Source organism: Euleptes europaea, chromosome 17 (genome assembly GCF_029931775.1).
Source record: "Euleptes europaea isolate rEulEur1 chromosome 17, rEulEur1.hap1, whole genome shotgun sequence".
Classification (NCBI taxonomy): Eukaryota; Metazoa; Chordata; class Lepidosauria; order Squamata; family Sphaerodactylidae; genus Euleptes; species Euleptes europaea.
In genome coordinates, this window is record NC_079328.1 from 25326773 (window position 1) to 25345809 (window position 19037).

The 19037-nt window shown below is 46.2% G+C and overlaps 1 protein-coding gene across 1 annotated transcript in view; it reads right to left on the minus strand.

Annotated features, from left to right (window-relative positions):
- The window catches only part of SMPD3 (sphingomyelin phosphodiesterase 3), a 57586-nt gene that overhangs the window by 17309 nt on the left and 21240 nt on the right, over positions 1-19037 (minus strand). Inside the window, exon 3 of the mRNA XM_056862620.1 lies at positions 1179-1334. Coding sequence (XP_056718598.1) covers positions 1179-1334 — 156 coding nt within the window. The remainder of the gene's footprint in view (positions 1-1178; positions 1335-19037) is intronic.

The window sequence follows — 19037 nt, forward strand, 5'->3', positions numbered from 1 at the left end:
TATCGATTTAAGAAATGCACGTCCCTGCGTTTCTCAAACAAACGTCGAAGCTGCCTACCAGTTACAAAACAAAAATGCAATAACCCAGGCAGTGAAGATCTAATCCAATCTAACTATAGATAATACTGCTGAATAAAAGCAGCAATAATGAAACAGGGTATTTTAACAGAACAATAAAATCATGTAACCAAGGACATGGCAGAAAAATGGGTCTTTGTCATCCATGCTGGTGCTGCTAACAATAAGAGCTTTGAGGATCGTGCATATTGAATTCTGGCCATCTGAGAGGCTAGAGAGCCAGTGTGGTGTAGTGGTTAAGAGTGGTGGACGCTAATCTGGAGAACTGGGTTGGTTTCCCCACTCCTCCACATGAAGCCAGCTGGGTGACCTTGGGCCAGTCACAGTTGGTTTTATTTTTTTAATATGCAGACTTTTCCTACCAATTAAGGAAGAATCAAACTAGCTTACAATCACTTTCTCTTCCCTTCCCCCCAACAGACACCCTGTGAGGTTGGTGTGGCTAAGAGAGCATGACTTGCCCAAGGTCACCCAGCTGGCTTTCGTGTGGAGGAGTGGGGAAACCAACCTGGTTCTCCAGATTAGCCTCCGCCGCTCATGTGGAGGAGTGGGGAATCAAACCCGGTTCTCCAGATTAGAGTCCACCACTCCTAACCACTGCTCTTAACCACTACACCACGCTGGCTCCCAGTTCTCTCAGAACTCTCTCGGCCCACATGGAGGCAGGCAATGGCAAACCACCCACCTCTGAACGTTATCTTGCCTTGAAAACCTCACAGGGTTGCCATAAGTCAGCTGTGACTTGACGGCACTTGACACCACCATCTGAGAGGTTAGGAAAACAAAAGGGAAGTTGGGTTGCCAGCCTCTAGGTGCGGACCTGGAGTCCTCCCAAAATTACAACTGACCTCCACACCACAGGGATCAGTTACACTGGAGGAAATGGCAGCACTAGAGGGTGGACTCTGTGGAATCTCATCCCTGCTGGGCTCCCTCCTCTCTCCAAACACCAGCCTCCCCAGGCATCGCCTCCAAATCTTCAGAAATTTTCCAAACTGGAAATAACAATCCTACGAAGGTACCACAACCTGATGATGTCAATTTAGAAAAGGATTTCTTGGCGAAGAGGGGATAATAGGAAAGGAAGGACCTCATCTCACCTGATGAGCAATTGTCGAAGTTCAGATCCCCGCAGAGTACATCAAATGCCACCAGCTCCTCTGGATTGGCTGTGCTGGAGGAGGAGGTAGATTTTCTGAAATCAGACAGCCAATCCTGAAGCAGATCCAGTTGTTCACACCGAACAGTAGTGTCTCCTGTAGGTAGTAACAAACAAAATGGGGAGAGGGGGAAAGAAACCATGCTGAAACATTTCAAGGTTCATAACATTTGGAATGATCATATCTTAGAGTGCCCGACCCTAAAAATAAATGCAACGCAAAACAGAAATCAAACAGCACCTTTAAGACTAACCACGTTTATTTTCTCCAGGGAACTGAAACCAGCTCTCAAGCTGTTTTCCTATGCAAAAACCATGCTGGGATGGGAGTTATTTCTCCAAGTGCGCTGCCCCACACATCAGTATCAGCTTTTGTGAGTCAGACCTCCCTTCTTTAGATACTATAAAATGGAAATTTCACACCAACATTTATAACCAAAATCACAAACAAAAAAAGGGGGCGGGGGAGGAAGAGTTATGTTGAGTGGAATATCAGGGTTGCTAACACTGAACGAATGATCAGACAGGCCCCTAGTCCAAGCCTCCCAAGGCCTTCAGTTACAGAGGAAGTTTCCAGATGGGGACATGCTTGTGTGGTTTCCTTGCTGCTTCTACACGGCAGGTTTCCCCACTGTTTCCTTGCCCCAGTTTCCCAGCAGCAGTCATCCTTGGTTCCCTGGGCCATCATGGCAACCTCCCAGGGGAGGGGCTGTGGCTCAGTGGTAGAGTCTCTGCTTGGCATGCAGAAGGTCCCAGGTTCAATCCCCGGCATCTCCAGTTAAAGGGACTAGGCAGGTAGGTGATGTGAAAGACCTCTGCCTGAGACCCCGGAGAGCTACTGCTGGTCTGAGTGGACAATACTGACTTTGCTGGACCAAGGGTCTGATTCAGTAGAAGGCGGCTTCAGGTGTCCAGGTGTCCAGATGGTGGCTGGAGATCTCCAGCTATTACAACTGATCTCCAGGTGACAGAAATCAGTTCCCCAGAGATCAGTTCCCCTGGGGAAAATGGCCGCTTTAGAAGGTGGACTCTATGGCATTATGCCCCGTTGAAGTCCCTCCCCTCCCCAAATCTCACCCTCTTCAGGTTCCACCCCTGAAATATCCAGGTATTTCCCAACCTGGAGCTGGCAACCCTAGGCAAAAGACAGAACTGAATTGGGGTCCTCCTGCTTCATTGAGTATTTTACTCCTACCCTATCTGAATTTCCCCTGCAAGCATCAGTTTTGGAAAGGTGCATCAGCAATCGCATTAAAAACAAACAAACACCTTTCCCCTGTCACCCCATTTGAACTTTGATCTGATGCATAGAGCCAATGTTGTTGTTTTTTAAATGAAATCCAAACTAGCCGTGGGCAACGAGGGCTGGCACAAAACCAGCTAAGGCTGGAATCAAAGACACAATTTGTAAAAGTTAAATTGGAAGCTGAGGCTTGCTTGTGGATCACGGAACAGGCCAAGTGGAGAAGCTTCCATGGAAGCCAAGAACCATCACTGGGACCCACACTGGGGTGGAGATGAGGTCAGGTTTCCTTGCTAATGATGAGCCACCCATTTTTCTCTGTGCTCCTGTTGGGATTCTCAGCTCTGGTCTTTTGAGCTCCTGGCCTTTTCTTCAGAAAACCCTGCAGTCAAGAACACCTGCAAGACTGCCCACTGTGGAAAACATTCTTCCGTTCCAGCCACAGAGCTTCGGCAAAAAACAAACACAGCCCCTTTAGTCTTCCCAGCAACCATGCAAGGCACGATTGTCCCCATTTTACTGATGGGGGAACTGAATCCATAAGGATATAAAGCGAACCCACGCCTGCGGAGGGACATGGGCCAAGAACACACCTACTCATGTGCAAAGCTCGTAAGAATATAAGAACCTTGTTAGGTTATACCAAACCCAAAGGGCCAGCACTCTGCCTGCAACACTGGCCAGGTAGATGCTGTTGGGAAATCCACAATGGGGGTACAAATGTGGTAGCTCTCCCTCCACCCACCTGTATTCAGACACACCAGTACCAAGTGACATTTTTATTCCACCCTTTCCCCCTTCCTATACTTTCCCCTCACAACAACCTCGTGAGATGGGCAGAGAGAGAGAGAGAGAGAGTGGCGTAAAGTCCATCCAGTGCATTTCGTGACTAAGTGGAGATTTGAACCCAGGAGGAGCCTGGGAAGTGAAAACGGCCCTGGAATTGGCCCAGCAGAGCAGCTCCGGTGGGTGCTGTAAGCCGGCATTAAACTCAGTGGCACCCACAATGGACATCGGTTCACCCGTTGCCTCATCCCACAACTACATATCATGTGAAAAGTGCATTATAAGATACAGAAGTTATATACACGCCAAAGACCCTCAGCAAAATTCTAACACTTTATATATGGACTCAATAATTGAATAGTCCCATTTCCATATTCAACAGGTATGCATGATCTGCCATGAGAAGTTCCAGGAGAAGGAAGACATTCCACATGTATGAAGACGGTTTTCTCGAGTTACCCCATTTCGGCTCTCTTCATCAGTTCCACTTCATAAAGCTAAATCCTTCATATTCATTTCTCAAAAAGTGATGTCACCATCCTCTGCATTTCCAATGTTCGCAGCAGGGATACTGGCCAATCCCCCCCCCCCATTTGAATCTATGTCTCTTAGGTCCTAGTCCAAAACTAACTAGAATGTCACACTGGCTTGAAGAAGAAGAGTTGGTTTTTATACCCTGCTTTTCTTTACCAAAAAGAGGCCCAGATGGCTTACCATCGCCTTCCCTTCCTCTCCCCACAACAGACACCATGGCCATTCATGCATGGCTGTTTCCTTGAGGTCACCCCACTGACTAATTTGGGGCTTTGCTTTGATTATGCTTGCTTTTTCGGGCTGTCAGAGGTCGCCTGGCTCTTCCTGCACATTTCTGCGCATTTTGCCAGCGTTTTCTGGATTCGTGTTTAGCCAGCATCCAGAAAGCTCGGCTAAACACGGTTCCAGAAAACGCAGGCAAAATGTGCAGAAACGTGCAGGGAGAACAAGACGACCTGTGACGGTCGGAAAATGCATGAATAATCAAAGCAAATCCCCGAAGTAGTTGGTGGGGCGACCGTGAGGAAACAGCCATGCATAAATGACCCTTGTGAGGTAGGAGGGGCTGAGAGAGTTTTGAGAGAACTGTGACTAGCCCAAGGTCCCCCAGCAGGCTGCAGGTGGAGGAGTGGGAATTAAATTCGGTTCACCAGATTAGAGTCCACTGCTCATGTGGAGGAGTGGGGAATCAAACCTGGATCTCCAGATTAGAGTCCACCGCTCTTAACCACTACACCACACTGGTTCTCAACATATTAGCTGCTAAGAACCCACCTATGGTTAGCCAGTGTGATGCCGTGGTTAAGGTGCTAGAAGGAGACACAAGCACAGGTCCCACTTGATCATGAAGCTCATTGAATGGGCAGGACCACAGCATGCAGAGACAGGGTGACTTCCACAAAATTCATTGTGGGTTGTGTGAAGTCAATTATTTTCTGTTGCCTCTCCTGGAGTCTACTGCTGTTTCACAGGGTGCCCCTAATTTCGATTATTAGGAAAGAGGAAGAAAAAAATCTCTCTCCACCGCACTTTCTCCAAGTTATCCACAGATTTACAGACCTCTGCTGTGTCCCCCTGTGCTTGTCCTTTTTCTAAATTTAGAGAAAGCCCTAGACTCATTAGAATATTTATGGCATCTGCCAAGGCATGCAGAGCTGGAACCAGTTGAGATGCAAACATATACAGAAAATGTTATGCATGAAGGCTGGAATCGGTCATCGGCTCAAGGTAAGGGAGAGCTTTTGAGCAAAAGAATAAAAATGTTCAGCTTGCAAACATTAATCCTGATATGACAGAGATGCTGGCTGGGAAACCTGAGATTCTGGAGGGAGTTGAGCTACGCACCTAGCATGGTTAAAAGCTTGGAGTACTGCTGGATCCAGCCCTTTTGCTGGGAAACCAGGCAAACCAGGGGACGAAATGGGCCTTCGACCACCTTCATATGGTACAAATATTGTCCCCTTTTTGGGACTCAGCCATGCTAATCCATGCTATGGTAACCTCGAGTCTGGACTACTGCTACTTGAAGGCAACAGGCAAGCTACAATTGGTACCGAACACAGCAGCTAGGACAGTTGCCCTCAACAACAAGGGGTGGGGTGGGAGCAAGGGGTGGTGGTGGGGGTTTGTAGCCGGCAGTGATGTCAATGCTCTAAGGAGTTCGCTCATCTCTATGGTTTTTTTCCCCTGGGTACAAACCAAAAGCACCATCACAATGTCGCTCCCTTCTCCTTGCTCCTGATGGAGCGAAGAGGCCTGGCTTAGGGTTGCCAGCTCTGGGCTGGTAACCACCTGCAGTTTTTGGGGGTGGAGCCTGAGCAGGGTGGGGTTTTGGGTGGGGAGGGACTTCAGTGGGGTATACTGCCATAGAGTCCTCCTTCCAAAGCAGCCATTTTCTCCAGCTAAACCGATCACTGTCTCCTGGAGATCAGTTGTAATAGCGGGAGGTCTCTAGCCACTACCTGGAGGTTGATGAAAAATGCACCTGTAAAATATAAGAATGACTCAAAGGTGCTGAATGCTAAACATTTACTTATAAAGACAAAAATGAGCACATAAGCAACCTATCCATCTACCTAACAACATTGTGTCACGAATATAAAACATATACAAAACATTCATATGGGATTGCCACACCTATAACATACAACATTGTTGTTAGGTAGATGGATAGGTTGCTTATGTGCTCATTTTTGTCTTTATAAGTAAATGTTTAGCATTCAGCACCTTTGAGTCATTCTTATATCTTACAGGTGTATTTTTCATTAAGGTCATAGTACTGTTTTTTTCAGCAGCACCACCTGGAGGTTGGCAGCCCTAGCATGGCTAGGCCTGTAGCCCAAAGGTAGGAGCCTGCCTTCCACCACCCAGGAATATGGCAGGCCTATTTCTCAAGTATATGAGGAAGGTCCCGACCCTGCCTGGGTATTAGAGGTTCTGTAAAGCAAAGCTCTTTTGTTGTGCTTTCGGTAGCCTGAGTGAATACTGTGGCTTGCTTCCTTTCATCAGTATTTTTTTGGGGTCAATATTTGTATTTGTTTTTTTATGTAAGGCACTTTGCTTCCTGTTGATTGAGAGAAAAGTGTGGTATAAATATTAGAAAGGAAGGAAAAAATAAAGAAAGGAAGGATGGAGGGAAGGGGAGTAAGAGTGAGAGCTGGTGTGGTGGTTAAGAGTGGTGGTTTGGAGCGGTGGACTCTGAGCTGGAGAAGCGGGTTGGTTTCCCCACTCCTATACATGAAGCCAGCTGGGTGACCTTAGGTAGTCACAGCTCTCTTAGAGCTCTCTCAGCCCCACCTACCTCCCAGGGTGTCTGTTGGGAGGGGAAGGGAAGGTGATTGTAAGCCAGTTTGATTCTTCCTTAAGTGGTAGAGAAAGTCAGCATATAAAAACCAACTCCTCCTCTTCCTCTTCTTCTTTATGCAGCAAGTACAAGGGCCAGAGCAGGCAGGAGGTTGCCATGAAAGGCAACCAGGTAATCTAGTTTATGGACTATGAGAGATGATGTTCTGCAAACAGTTTGCCTGCTCTTTACCAATTCTTCTTCTTCTTCTTCTTCTTCTTCTTCTTCTTCTCCTTCTTCTCCTTCTCCTTCTCCTCCTCCTCCTCCTCCTCCAGTTATTCAGTTCTGAATGCAAATCAAGCACTAGCTCTTGATGATGTCGATGGCTTTCCAGAAGAAGAAAATGAACAATTCACTGGACACAACATTTGCCTGTCAAGTCAGGCTCAACAGCAACCCACCAAGGCCTGTGCGCTCAGCCTGGCTTGCATCATCGGGGTGGCTGTCCCTCAGTTGCAGAGTTTGATTTATGGCCTGACATAACCGTCTGCCTCACGGGCTGTAAATATCCATGCCTTACTTTCTCAGATCATCATTCACGCCATCCAGTTGTCTGCCTTCAAGGATAATTTGGGGCTGCTTGAAAATCTTTCTCTCCAATCTGCAAGAACAGCCTCCACGTGCATTTTCATTAACTCCTTCTGAACTGCCTTCTGTATACTGTTGAGTCATTCAGCAGTTTGCAGTTGTCTATTCCTGGGAAGATGGGGGCCTGATTTGGACTGGCCCCACGACACGCAAGGAGAAGGGGCTTCTGATTTGCCCACTCCATCATTTTTCCTCACCTGAAGTGGCCCTCTGTATCCCCCTCCTGTTGGGCACACTTAAGTGTAGCCAACACCAGTACTATATAGGGTTGCCAACTCTAGGTGGTGGCTGGAGATCTCCTGCGATTGCAACTGATCTCCAGGCGACAGAGATCAGTTCGCCTGGAGAAAATGGCCGCTTCGGCAATTGGACTCTATGGCATTGAAGTCCCTCCCCTTCTCAAACCCTGCCCTCCTCAGGCTCCGCCCCCAAAATCTCCCGCCAATGGCAAAGAGGCACCTGGGAACCCTACTGTTCTAATTGCCTACTGATTGAAGACCAAGCTGCTTTTGCATTGCCTGGGCTGGGGTCTCTGCTGAACAGCTAGACCACCTGCCCGCTGGGGTCTCTTTCTGTCTGGTGCTTACAGCTTTACTTGAAGAGAGGGGCGTCTCTAGACCATCAGCCTTGAAATGGGAGCTCCCAAATCTTGGAGAGGTTCGCTGGGGAGAAACCTCTGGAGTGGTCAGCTCTTGACTACAATAGCCTCCGCTTCTCTCGGACTGCCAGGGCAATTGTGACTCATGCAGCTTTCAATGCTTTCCTTTCTCCGAGGAGTCAGTGAATATTTCCCACAGGAGGTTGAGAAGTCCTCCAAGAGCTCGTTGTTTTCACAGATAATTTGCCCTCCTTCGCCTACTACTCCAACTAAAGAGAGTTGCATTCATGTTTTTCTTCCCCCCCGCCCCAGGGCTGTCTTAACAGCATTATGGGCCCCAGGGCAAGCCAGTGTGCTGGGGCCCCTACGACAACCACTCACGGGAATAAAAAGTAAATGGTCGATAATATTAAACATATATTTATTTTATTGGCACTTCAACAAAACTGGTGTTAAAATATTATTTTATAATATTGTCGAAGGCTTTCACGGTCAGAGTTCATTGGTTCTTGTAGGTTATCCGGGCTGTGTAACCGTGGTCTTGGAATTTTCTTTCCTGACGTTTCGCCAGCAACTGTGGCAGGCATCTTCAGAGTAGTAACACTGAAGGACAGTGTCTCTCAGTGTCAAGGGTGTAGGAAGAGTAATATATAGTCAGAAAGGGGTTGGGTTTGAGCTGAGTATTGTCCTGCAAAAGTATTGTCCTGTAAGTATCAAGATAATGTGCTAATGAGGGTATGGTATGTTAATATGGAACCATTGTATCCTGAAGTGATCTGTTAATGTGTGTAATCCCAAGCTAATCTGTATGGCTATTGTTGAATGTTGTCTTTGTCTGGAGGTTTTTCAGGGCAGGAAGCCGAGCCTTATTCATTCTTAAACTCTCCTCTTTTCTGTTAAAGTTGTGCTGATGTTTATGAATTTCAATGGCTTCTCTGTGCAATCTGACAAAATAGTTGGTAGAATTGTCCAGTCTTTCAGTGTCTTGGAATAAGACCCTGTGTCCTGTTTGTGTCAGTCCATGTTCAGCCACTGCTGATTTCTCAGGTTGGCCAAGTCTGCAGTATCTTTCATGTTCTTTTATCCTTGTTTGTATGCTGCGTTTTGTGGTCCCGATGTAAACTTCTCCACAGCTGCAAGGTATACGATATACTCCTGCAGAGGTGAGGGGGTCTCTTTTGTCTTTTGCTGATCGTAGCATTTGTTGTATTTTCTTGGTGGGTTTAAACACTGTTTGTAGGTTATGTTTTTTCAAAAGTTTCTCCATCCTATCAGTGACTCCTTTAATAAATGGCAAGAATACCTTTCCTATGGGAGACTGTTTTTCTTGAGTTTTCTGATTTTTGTTTGGTTTAATGGCCCTTCTGATTTCATTCTTGGAGTAGCCGTTTGCTAGCAGTGCGTGATTTAGATGGTTAGTTTCTTCCTTGAGAAACTGTGGTTCACAGATCCGTCTTGCACGGTCCATTAATGTTTTGATTATTCCTCTTTTCTGTCGGGGGTGGTGGTTGGAGTTTTTGTGTAAGTAGCGATCTGTGTGAGTTGGTTTCCGGTAGACCTTGTGACCTAACTGAAGGTTTGTTTTACGGATGACAAGGGTATCAAGAAATGGGAGTTTACACTCAATTTCCTTTTCCATGGTAAACTGAATGTTTGGATGGATATTATTAAGATGGTTTAGAAAGTCCATTAATTTTTCTTCACCATGGCTCCAAATGGTAAATGTATCATCTACGAACCTGAACCAGACTGTAGGTTTGTAAGGTGCAGTAATAGCAAACTTTTACATGGAATATTTTGAAAAGACAGCATTAGAATCAGCACCATTTGAAAAGGAAATTGCTACGATCAGCAAAAGACAAAAGAGACCCCCTCACCTCTGCAGGAGTATATCGTATACCTTGCAGCTGTGGAGAAGTTTACATCGGGACCACAAAACGCAGCATACAAACAAGGATAAAAGAACATGAAAGATACTGCAGACTTGGCCAACCTGAGAAATCAGCAGTGGCTGAACATGGACTGACACAAACAGGACACAGGGTCTTATTCCAAGACACTGAAAGACTGGACAATTCTACCAACTATTTTGTCAGATTGCACAGAGAAGCCATTGAAATTCATAAACATCAGCACAACTTTAACAGAAAAGAGGAGAGTTTAAGAATGAATAAGGCTCGGCTTCCTGCCCTGAAAAACCTCCAGACAAAGACAACATTCAACAATAGCCATACAGATTAGCTTGGGATTACACACATTAACAGATCACTTCAGGATACAATGGTTCCATATTAACATACCATACCCTCATTAGCACATTATCTTGATACTTACAGGACAATACTTTTGCAGGACAATACTCAGCTCAAACCCAACCCCTTTCTGACTATATATTACTCTTCCTACACCCTTGACACTGAGAGACACTGTCCTTCAGTGTTACTACTCTGAAGATGCCTGCCACAGTTGCTGGCGAAACGTCAGGAAAGAAAATTCCAAGACCACGGTTACACAGCCCGGATAACCTACAAGAACCAATATTATTTTATAGTTTAGTATAGTCTAGACTACTGTGTAGTAGTATTTATTTATGGCAAGTCACTTAACATTTTTTTTGACACTGCATTTCGAAAACTAAGTAGCAAAGATGTTATTATCCGAGCCATCCGCTCTCCATCTTGAATGCTCTAATTACTCCGAATGTTGACGGAGAATCATGTGATCTAGTGTTGAGCCAGCCAAACTTGGACCTGGGTTCAACCAAAGGTGTACTTGGATCAGGAGCTAGCTTTCATTTAACCTACCTCGCAGGGTTGTTATGAGGATAAACGGGAGGGCAGCCTATGCGTGCCACCCTGAACCCAGCAAAGGAAGGGTAGAGTTACAAACATGAGAGACAAAGAAGGTTCGCCTCAGGTCTGAGGGTAACCAACCACTACATCTTCTGATTTCCTCGGTGTTTATTTTAAACAACTTATTTGCTTTCGCAAATGCAGCCGTCATTGAAGGGGGGGGGGAAGCACTTCAAACGCCTCCTCCTGTACCTTTATCTGTTTAGCAAAGCATGGGGGGTGCTGCTCATAAAAGATTTTTTAAAATTCATGCAGACAACTCAGATAGCAAATTAAAAGCAGTCGGTGTGAAGACTGCATTGAAGTCTTCGCACCATGAAGGATATGTAATTAAGTACACAAACAAGGTTGCCAGCCTCCAGGTGGGGCTTGGATTCCTCCCGGAATGGCAACTGATCTGCCAACTACTGAGATAAATTCCCCTGGAGAAAATGGCAGCTTCTATGTCTATGGCATCCCATCCTTGCTCAGCTCCCTCCCCTTCCCAAATTCCACCCTTCCCAGGGCCTGCCCCCAAATCTCCAAGAACTGCTCAACTCAAAGTTGGCAACCCTAGGGGTAAACCCCTCCCCCCAATTAAAATGATTAACTCTGGTGTTGCACTCAACCCGGCTTCTGCTTTCCAGCACAGAACTTCCATTCCTAATTTTGGCAGAGGTGGAGGAGGAGGAAGAGGAAGAAGAGTTGGTTTTTATATGCCAACTTTCTCTACCACTTAAGGAAGACTCAAACCAGCTTACAATCACCTTCCCTTCCCCTCCCCACAACAAACACCCTGTGAGGTAGGTGGGGCTGAGAGAGCTTGAAGAGAACTGTGACTAGCCCAAGGTCACCCAGCAGGCTTCATGTGTAGGAGTGGGGAAACAAATCCAGTTCACCAGATTAGCGTCCGCCGTTCATGTGTAGGAGTGGGGAATCAAACCCGGTTCTCCAGATCAGAGTCCACCGCTCCAAACCACCACTCTTAGCCACTACACCACGCTGGCTCTCAGCTGGCCCATGTAGATAATTCACAGTGGGTAGCCGTGTTAGTCTGTCTGCAGTAGTAGAAAAGGGCAAGAGTCCAGTAGCTCCTTAAAGACTAACAAAAATATTTTCTGGTAGGGTATGGGCTTTCGTGAGCCACAGCTCACTTCTTCAGATACAGCTAGAATGTGAATCCATCTGTCTTTAAGTAGAGGAGAGTGAATTCAGACAAGCATTAGTATGTCAGTGTGAACAGTATGTAAATGTGAATAGCAGGTGTGATGGGATTAGGTGTGGTATGCAGAAGAGTCTGTGATGTCCAGGGGAGAGATGGGTGTGGAGAAATCAGCATTGGTAATGAGCCATGAATGCAAGGTCTTTATTCAGCTCAGGTAAATGCATTGACTTTAGTTTGAATATCAACTGTAATTCAGCAGTTTCTCTTTCCAGTTTCTCCCTTTGAAATTCCTTTGTAAGAGAACTGCTACTGTTAAATCTGCAACAGAATGTCCTGGAAGGTTGAAATGTTGTCCCACTGGTTTTTGAATATTGTGGTTTCTGATGTCAGACTTATGTCCATTTACTGTAATCTTTGTCTAAGAGACTGACCTGTTTGTCCAATGTAGATTGTGGAAGGGCATTGCTGGCATGTGATGGCATAAATCACATTAGAAGATGAGCAGGAGTATGAACCTGAGATAGTACGGCTGACATTGGTTGGTCCAGAGATGATGTTCCTAGAATCTATATGAGGGCACTGAGTGAAACAGGATGCTGGACTAGATGACCTACTGCTCTGATTCAGCAGGGCTCTTCTTATGTTCTTGTGACCTATCTTCCATGGATTTGTCCAAAGCCACTGACGTTAAGACCCATCATGTTTGGTTAGGGTTGCCAGCTTCAGGTTGGGAAATACCTGGAGATTTTTGGGGCGGAGCCTGATGAGGGTGGGGTTTGGGGAGGGGAGGGACTTCAATGCCATAGAGTCCAACTGCCGAAGTGGCCATTTTCTCCAGGTGAACTGAACTCTATTGGCTGGAGATCAGTTGTAATAGCAGATCTCCACTACTACCTGGAGGTTGGCAACCCTATGTTTGGTCCTGGGACAGTTGAAGAAGCCTACAGGCCTTGAGAGAATGCTGCTCATGCTTGTCAAGAAGCATTCCTGGCCCTAAAACTCAGAGACTAGATCTAAGTACATTGTATTCATATCAGATTAATGAACATAGTTTGCCCCCAAACCTCTTGGGAATTGTAGTCTCATGAGAATTTGGGAAGCCTTAGGGCACATATGTGTATCGCTATGCTATGTTTCAAGATGCTTGAGGGGAGCGCTCTGAAGACCCAAAGCATGTTAGCTTCTCTGGCTCCTGTGGGTGGGGGAGTAAGAGCTGAGGCAAATGACGCCAACAGGTGTAAGGGTGAAAGTTAGGGTTGCCAGGTCCCTCTTTGCCCCAAGTGGGAGGTTTTTGGGATGGAGGCTGAGGAGGGTGGGGTTTAGGGAGGGGAGGGACTTCAGTGCCATAGAGACCAATTGCCAAAGCGGCCATTTTCTCCAGGCGAACTGATCTCTATCGGCTGGAGGTCAGCTGTAATAGCGGGAAATCTCCAGCTAGTACCTGGAGGCTGGCAACCCCAGTGAAAGTGGTAGAGAAGGTGGAGATGCCTGCCCCTTCCAATCTACTCCCAGGGTTCGCCGACTCACTTTGCCTCATTATGCAGTTAAGAGCAGAAAGTCCTCAGGTGGTTGGGGGTTGGTGGAGCAATATTATATCCAAGAACTTTTTGTACTAACGTGTTTTTGTTCTCGGATCAGAGCCGGACTTCCCTCGGGCAATAAACAATCTGCTCTTTCCACAACAATTTCAGATATGCTTTCTTTGAAAAACAGATCCCAGACCCTCTTGTACCTTTTATGTGGCTGAATTTCCCCCTTTTCTGCCGTCACTCTCCATCTCTCTTTTTAAACACGAGAAATGTTTTGGATCCAGTAATTTAGCAGAGCCAAAGAAACACGGCTGTTAGGAACCTTCAGGTTTTTCTATTTTGTTCCATAAACGAGAAGAGATTTATTGCAGGACATCTAAGCTCTTAAATGTAAGCTCTTGCATTTGAACAGAGCGTGACAGATAAGAATGGAAATACAGAGCAACCCTACGACGGACAAACAGGCAAGGAACTTTGTAGCCTTAAAGGGAGACATTCTGGTGAGCAAGAGGAGATTCATTTTTGCCGTTGTTCAGACCTGAAAGTGGATTCAACAAAGTCTTGCTAAAGAAAGCGGATGATATAAAGGAACTGCACAAGCACCAGAGAAAGGGTGAAGTCATGAATGCATGAGTTGCAACTCTCTAGGAGATGTGCTTGCAATGCAGCAAAACCACAGTAGAATCTATGCCATGGATAAAGCCATGTACAGCTAAAGTTGCCATCCTCCAGGTGGTGGCTGGAGATCCCCCACTGTTAATACTGATCTCCAGGTGGCAGAGATCAGTTCCCCTGGAGAAAATGGCCGCTTTAGCAATTTGTCTCTATGGCATTGAAGTACCTCCCCTCTCCAAACCCCGCCCTCATCAGGCCCGCCCCCAAAATCTCCAGGTATATTCCAACCCAGAGTTGGCAACCCTATGTATAGCAAAGAGCAGATTTGGATTGAAGGACCCTGGAGGGGGGCTATCTTGAACTGGTTCAACCATGTCCAAACTACAGAAGACATGGGCATCTGTGATTAGAGGTGTAATTTAACCTAATGGGTAGGGTTGCCAGGTGCCCGGTAATGGCGGGCAAACCCCCGGCAATTTGCCCCTTTGCCTGCCAACCAGCTGACGGTCGGCGGGCAATCGTGCACGTGCGTACATGCCGCTGCAGATCACTTCCGGTTGTAAAGAGTTTGAATGGCATAAGGCCTCTCGCGAAGTGGGACTTCTGGTTGTAAAACGGAAGTGACGCGCATGTGCATTGGCACATGTTGCTGCGCGATCCCGAGCTGTGCCTTAAAAGTCTCCCGCCGAGGAGAGGTAGGACCTGGCAACCCTACTAATGGGGGGATGATGCATTTGGGCCATTTTAATGCTTCCCACTGTGTACCATTTCCCCTTTGAAACTTCTCGCCCTCTAGCTTTTAGCACGAGCAAGAAAAATAAGGGTGGCATTTCCCCCCTACCAGGGTAAAAAGGAACTGGGGAGTGGCTTGGAAAATGGTGCAGGGGAGGGGGAGAGTTAAAGGACTCCATCCCCAGCACTGTGGCCGCAGTCCATATAGTTTTAGTTGAGAGTGTGGGTTAAAAATATGTTACATGAATACCGGGAGAAGGTGGGGTTTAGCTGCCTTTCACTTCCATGCTCAGTTTCCTATTAAACGTAGACTGCTACTTTGATCAGAGATAGGAAGACAATGACTAAAAAGAAGAAGAAGTTGGTTTTTATATTCTGACTTTCTCTACCACTTAAGGAAGAATCAAACCGGCTTACAATCACCTTCCCTTCCCCTCCCCACAAAAGACACCTTGTGAGGTAGGTGGGGCTGACAGAGTGTGACTAGCCCAAGGTCACCCAGCTGGCTTCATGTGTAGGAGTGGGGAAACAAGTCTAGTTAACCAGCTTATTCTCCGCCACTCATGTGGAGGAATGGGGAATCAAACCCGGCTCTCCAGATCAGAGTCCACAGCTCTGACCATCTTATCAAGTGCACATTGTAGGTTTAGGCAACCTCTGTTTGACTTGGGGCCGTGCAGGGAAGGATGAGCTGGTTTAACCATTTTGGCCTCTGCTCGGTTTCACTACTCAAAACCATCTCCCCCCAATCTATTATAAGCATTTTAAAGGAAGAAAAGATGTGTCCTTTAAAAACCCGTCCCTAAAATGCTAAAAATGAAGCAGGAAACCTGCTTTGATTAGTGAAACCGAGTGGAAGTTGAAAGATTAAACTGGTTCTCCCTTCTCGGTTACCTCCCGAGGCAAATTGAGGTTGCCCAAGCCTGCAATTTAAATTTTATGAACAGAACGAGTTGCGTGATCTTGGTCACCATCTGCTTTTACCATTAGTGTTCATGATATGATAACCATCTTCAAGTATTTGAAGGGCTGTCAGGATGGTGCCAAGTTGTTTTCTGTTGCCCCAGAAGGTCGGACCAGAACCAACGGGTTGAAATTAAATCAAAAAGATTTCCTTCTAGACATTAGGAACAATTTTCTAACAATTAGAGCGGTTCCTCAGTAGAACAGGCTTCCTCGGGAGGTGGTGAGCTCTCCATCCCTAGAGGTTTTCAAGCAGAGGCTAGATGGCCATCTGTCAGCAATGCTGATTCTATGACCTTGGGGAGATCATGAGAGGGAGGGCATCTTGGCCACCTTCTGGGCATGGAGTAGGGATCATTGGGGGTGTGGGGGTGGGGAGGTAGTTGTGAATTTCCTGCCTTGTGCTGGGAGTTGGACTAGATGACCCTGGTGGTCCCTTCCAACTCTATGATTCTGTGATTCTATGAATTGTGTGCATCAGAAGCATATAGTTTGACTAGAGCAGCTCTGTTTTTTGACTGCAGTTCCGTGTAAAGTAGTCTACGCAGGAGCAGAAGTGTTATTTGAAAAAAAAAATATTTTCACACAGAGAATTAAACTTTTACTGACAGTTTATGTTGGAACTAGAAAGGGCAAAGTTGTGAATTTATCTGATACCAAGAGTCTCTATGTGCTGTGATTTTTCCATCATCCCTTGTGGATGTTAAAAAAAACCCACCCCTTTTAAATTTATAATCTAATCCCAAAGCTTTACTAGATGACATGATGTTTATCTTGAGATAAGATTTAACTAATATTTGGATTATCAACTGTTACCCAGATTGGGTGAGAGAAGACAGCCCTGTTTGCTGAAGTAGGCTTGATAAAGAAACAATATCACTCCAGACTCTTTCTGAAGATTTGACCGCCCCATCCCACCTTCAAAGAAGTGACGGGAGGGGAGGGTTTTGGCTGCCGGTGGTGAGAACAGAAAACCAGTCTCCGTTCATCCTCGGGCCTGACATATGAAGAGGGTTGGGCCCAAGGGAAAGGGGGCTTAAAGGGTCTGGGTCAGGAAGTTCCTCCATCTTTGGAAGCAAACAGAGGAGACCCCCACCCTCCCTCCCTCTGTTTCAGAGCTGGTGCAAGCTGGTTGCCCATCTGGGGGGCGGACATAATTTTTTTTTACCCATCTGGCACAATTGGCAACAAGCTGGGGGGTATTTTTCGCCTACCCTACTCTGAAAGTAGGGTTGCCAGGTCCCTCTTCTCCACCAGCGGGAAGTTTTGGGGGCGGAGCCTGAGGAGGGTGGGGTTTGGAGAGGGGAGGGACTTCCATGCCATAGAGTCCAGTTGCCAAAGCGGCCATTTTCTCCAGGCGGACTGATCTCTGTCACCTGGAGATCAGTTGTAATAGCAGGAGATCTCCAGCCACCACCTGGAGGCTGGCAACCCTACTCCACCCTCAAAATCTCTGGGAATTTTCCAACTTAGAGTTGGCAACCTTATGCAGTACTAGTGTTGGTCCTGCTGGCCACACTTAAGTTTGCCCAACAGGAGGGGGATACAGAGGGCCACTTCAGGTCAGGAAAAATAATGGGGTGGGCAAACCAGAAGTTCCTTCTCCTTGTATGCCGTGGGGCCAGTCCAAATCAGGCCCCCATCTGCCCAGGAATAGACAATTGCAAACTGCTGAATGACTCAACAATAGACAGAGTATCGGCTGGAGATCAGTTGTAATAGCAGGAGATCTCCATCTACTACCTCGAGGTTGGCAACCCTATCTGAAAGTGATAGGTGGTATGCGGGAGCAGTGCAGGAAAAGGTGGCTTCATGATTCATGGTACAACTCCCATGAGCACCCTGAGGCATCAGTCTGAAAGATGAAGGGGTAACCCTCAGATCAGACCTGCGGCCTCGGTGCCTGACAGTGACCTGGGACAGGAACTCCTTGAGGGGTACCGCTATCCTTGACCTATAGACCTCGCGGCTTGGGGGCCTGGACATGGCACATCTCCCTCGAGCACTGAAGAAAGCTTGGCAAGGAGGAGCATGAGCTGTACCACATGTGACGGCTCAGAGCCTCGAGCCAGGGTGGTCTCCCAACTCAAGGATTTGTTCAAGTATGCCACCACTGCGGCCAGAATCGTTTTTGCAAAGAGATGGAAACAACCATCTCTTCCAGGGATAGAAGAATGGAAAGATAAACTGATGGAATATACAATAATGGCCAAAATGACCTACTTGATGAACACAACAGAAGAGATGTCTCATGATCAGCACAATGGAAAGTGGAAACTCTTCTATAGATATCTTGAGGCTACTTGAAACCACAGTAAAAACCTAACGTTATATAACTACTAGTTAGTTTTTTGAAGTACAGTAGTAAACTTCCTGAACAGTCATAAGAAACACATGATGACGTTTATTATTAGAATGAACCTATATTTGTACTTGTATATTCGTATTAAGGTGTTAACCAATTCGAGAGATACAATAATCTTTAGGTAGCCTGCTCGGTTAATTTTTCGTATGAGCAAGAATGTATGTTTTTTTCCCTATGTTTTGCCAATACCCTGCCTTTCCCTACCTTTTTTACCTTTTGTATCCTTAATAAAATAAAATTTAAAATTAAAAAAAAGAACAGTGATGCACAAAAAGAGGAGGCCTGACTCTTCTGCTTCCCCAAAATTGCCCCCACTGCAGTTAGCTCTGGGGGTGTTTTGGCTTGTGCACACTGCAGATCCCTCTTGAGAAGATAAATAAAGTTGGCCCTTTGATTATCCCAGCAATGGTGTTGGCTCTCTTTATGCATCCGCGGACAATCGTGTTGATTGAACATGGTAGGAGCATCAGCATCAAGTAACTTACTGCAGAATTCTTGCATTTGAGATTCATGTATAACTAAAGCACTTTTCAAGTGTTATGATTTTTGAGCTCAACCTGCCCATAAGGGGAGATTGTACTACCCTTGAGCCTCCTCATACACATGGCTGTCCTTTTGCATAAAAGGGCAACCAATGTATTTTTCAGTCTCAGGATGCCCGAACCCATAAAAAAATCTGGATTTCTAATTGGGTGTACCAATGCTGAAAAATAGGCACACTGCCCTAGGCGTACAAAATGGCAATTGCGCATATTGAGACGACTGCAGGTGGTGAAATCTCCCCTTACATAGTCTGGGTGCCAAACCTTTAACAGCTGAAAAGGGTTTAGGTGACGTTTATGTATCCTGGGACAAGAGGCCAAATGTGAGACAAGACTTTTACTGGGGGAGCTAGCCAGTGCCCAGTATGGAAGATACTGACCTTCCAAAGTCTGAAGGAAGTCTGAAGGAAGACAGGGTAATTTTAGAACAAATTAAAAAATAAAGCTGATGCCCATCAAAAAAAAAA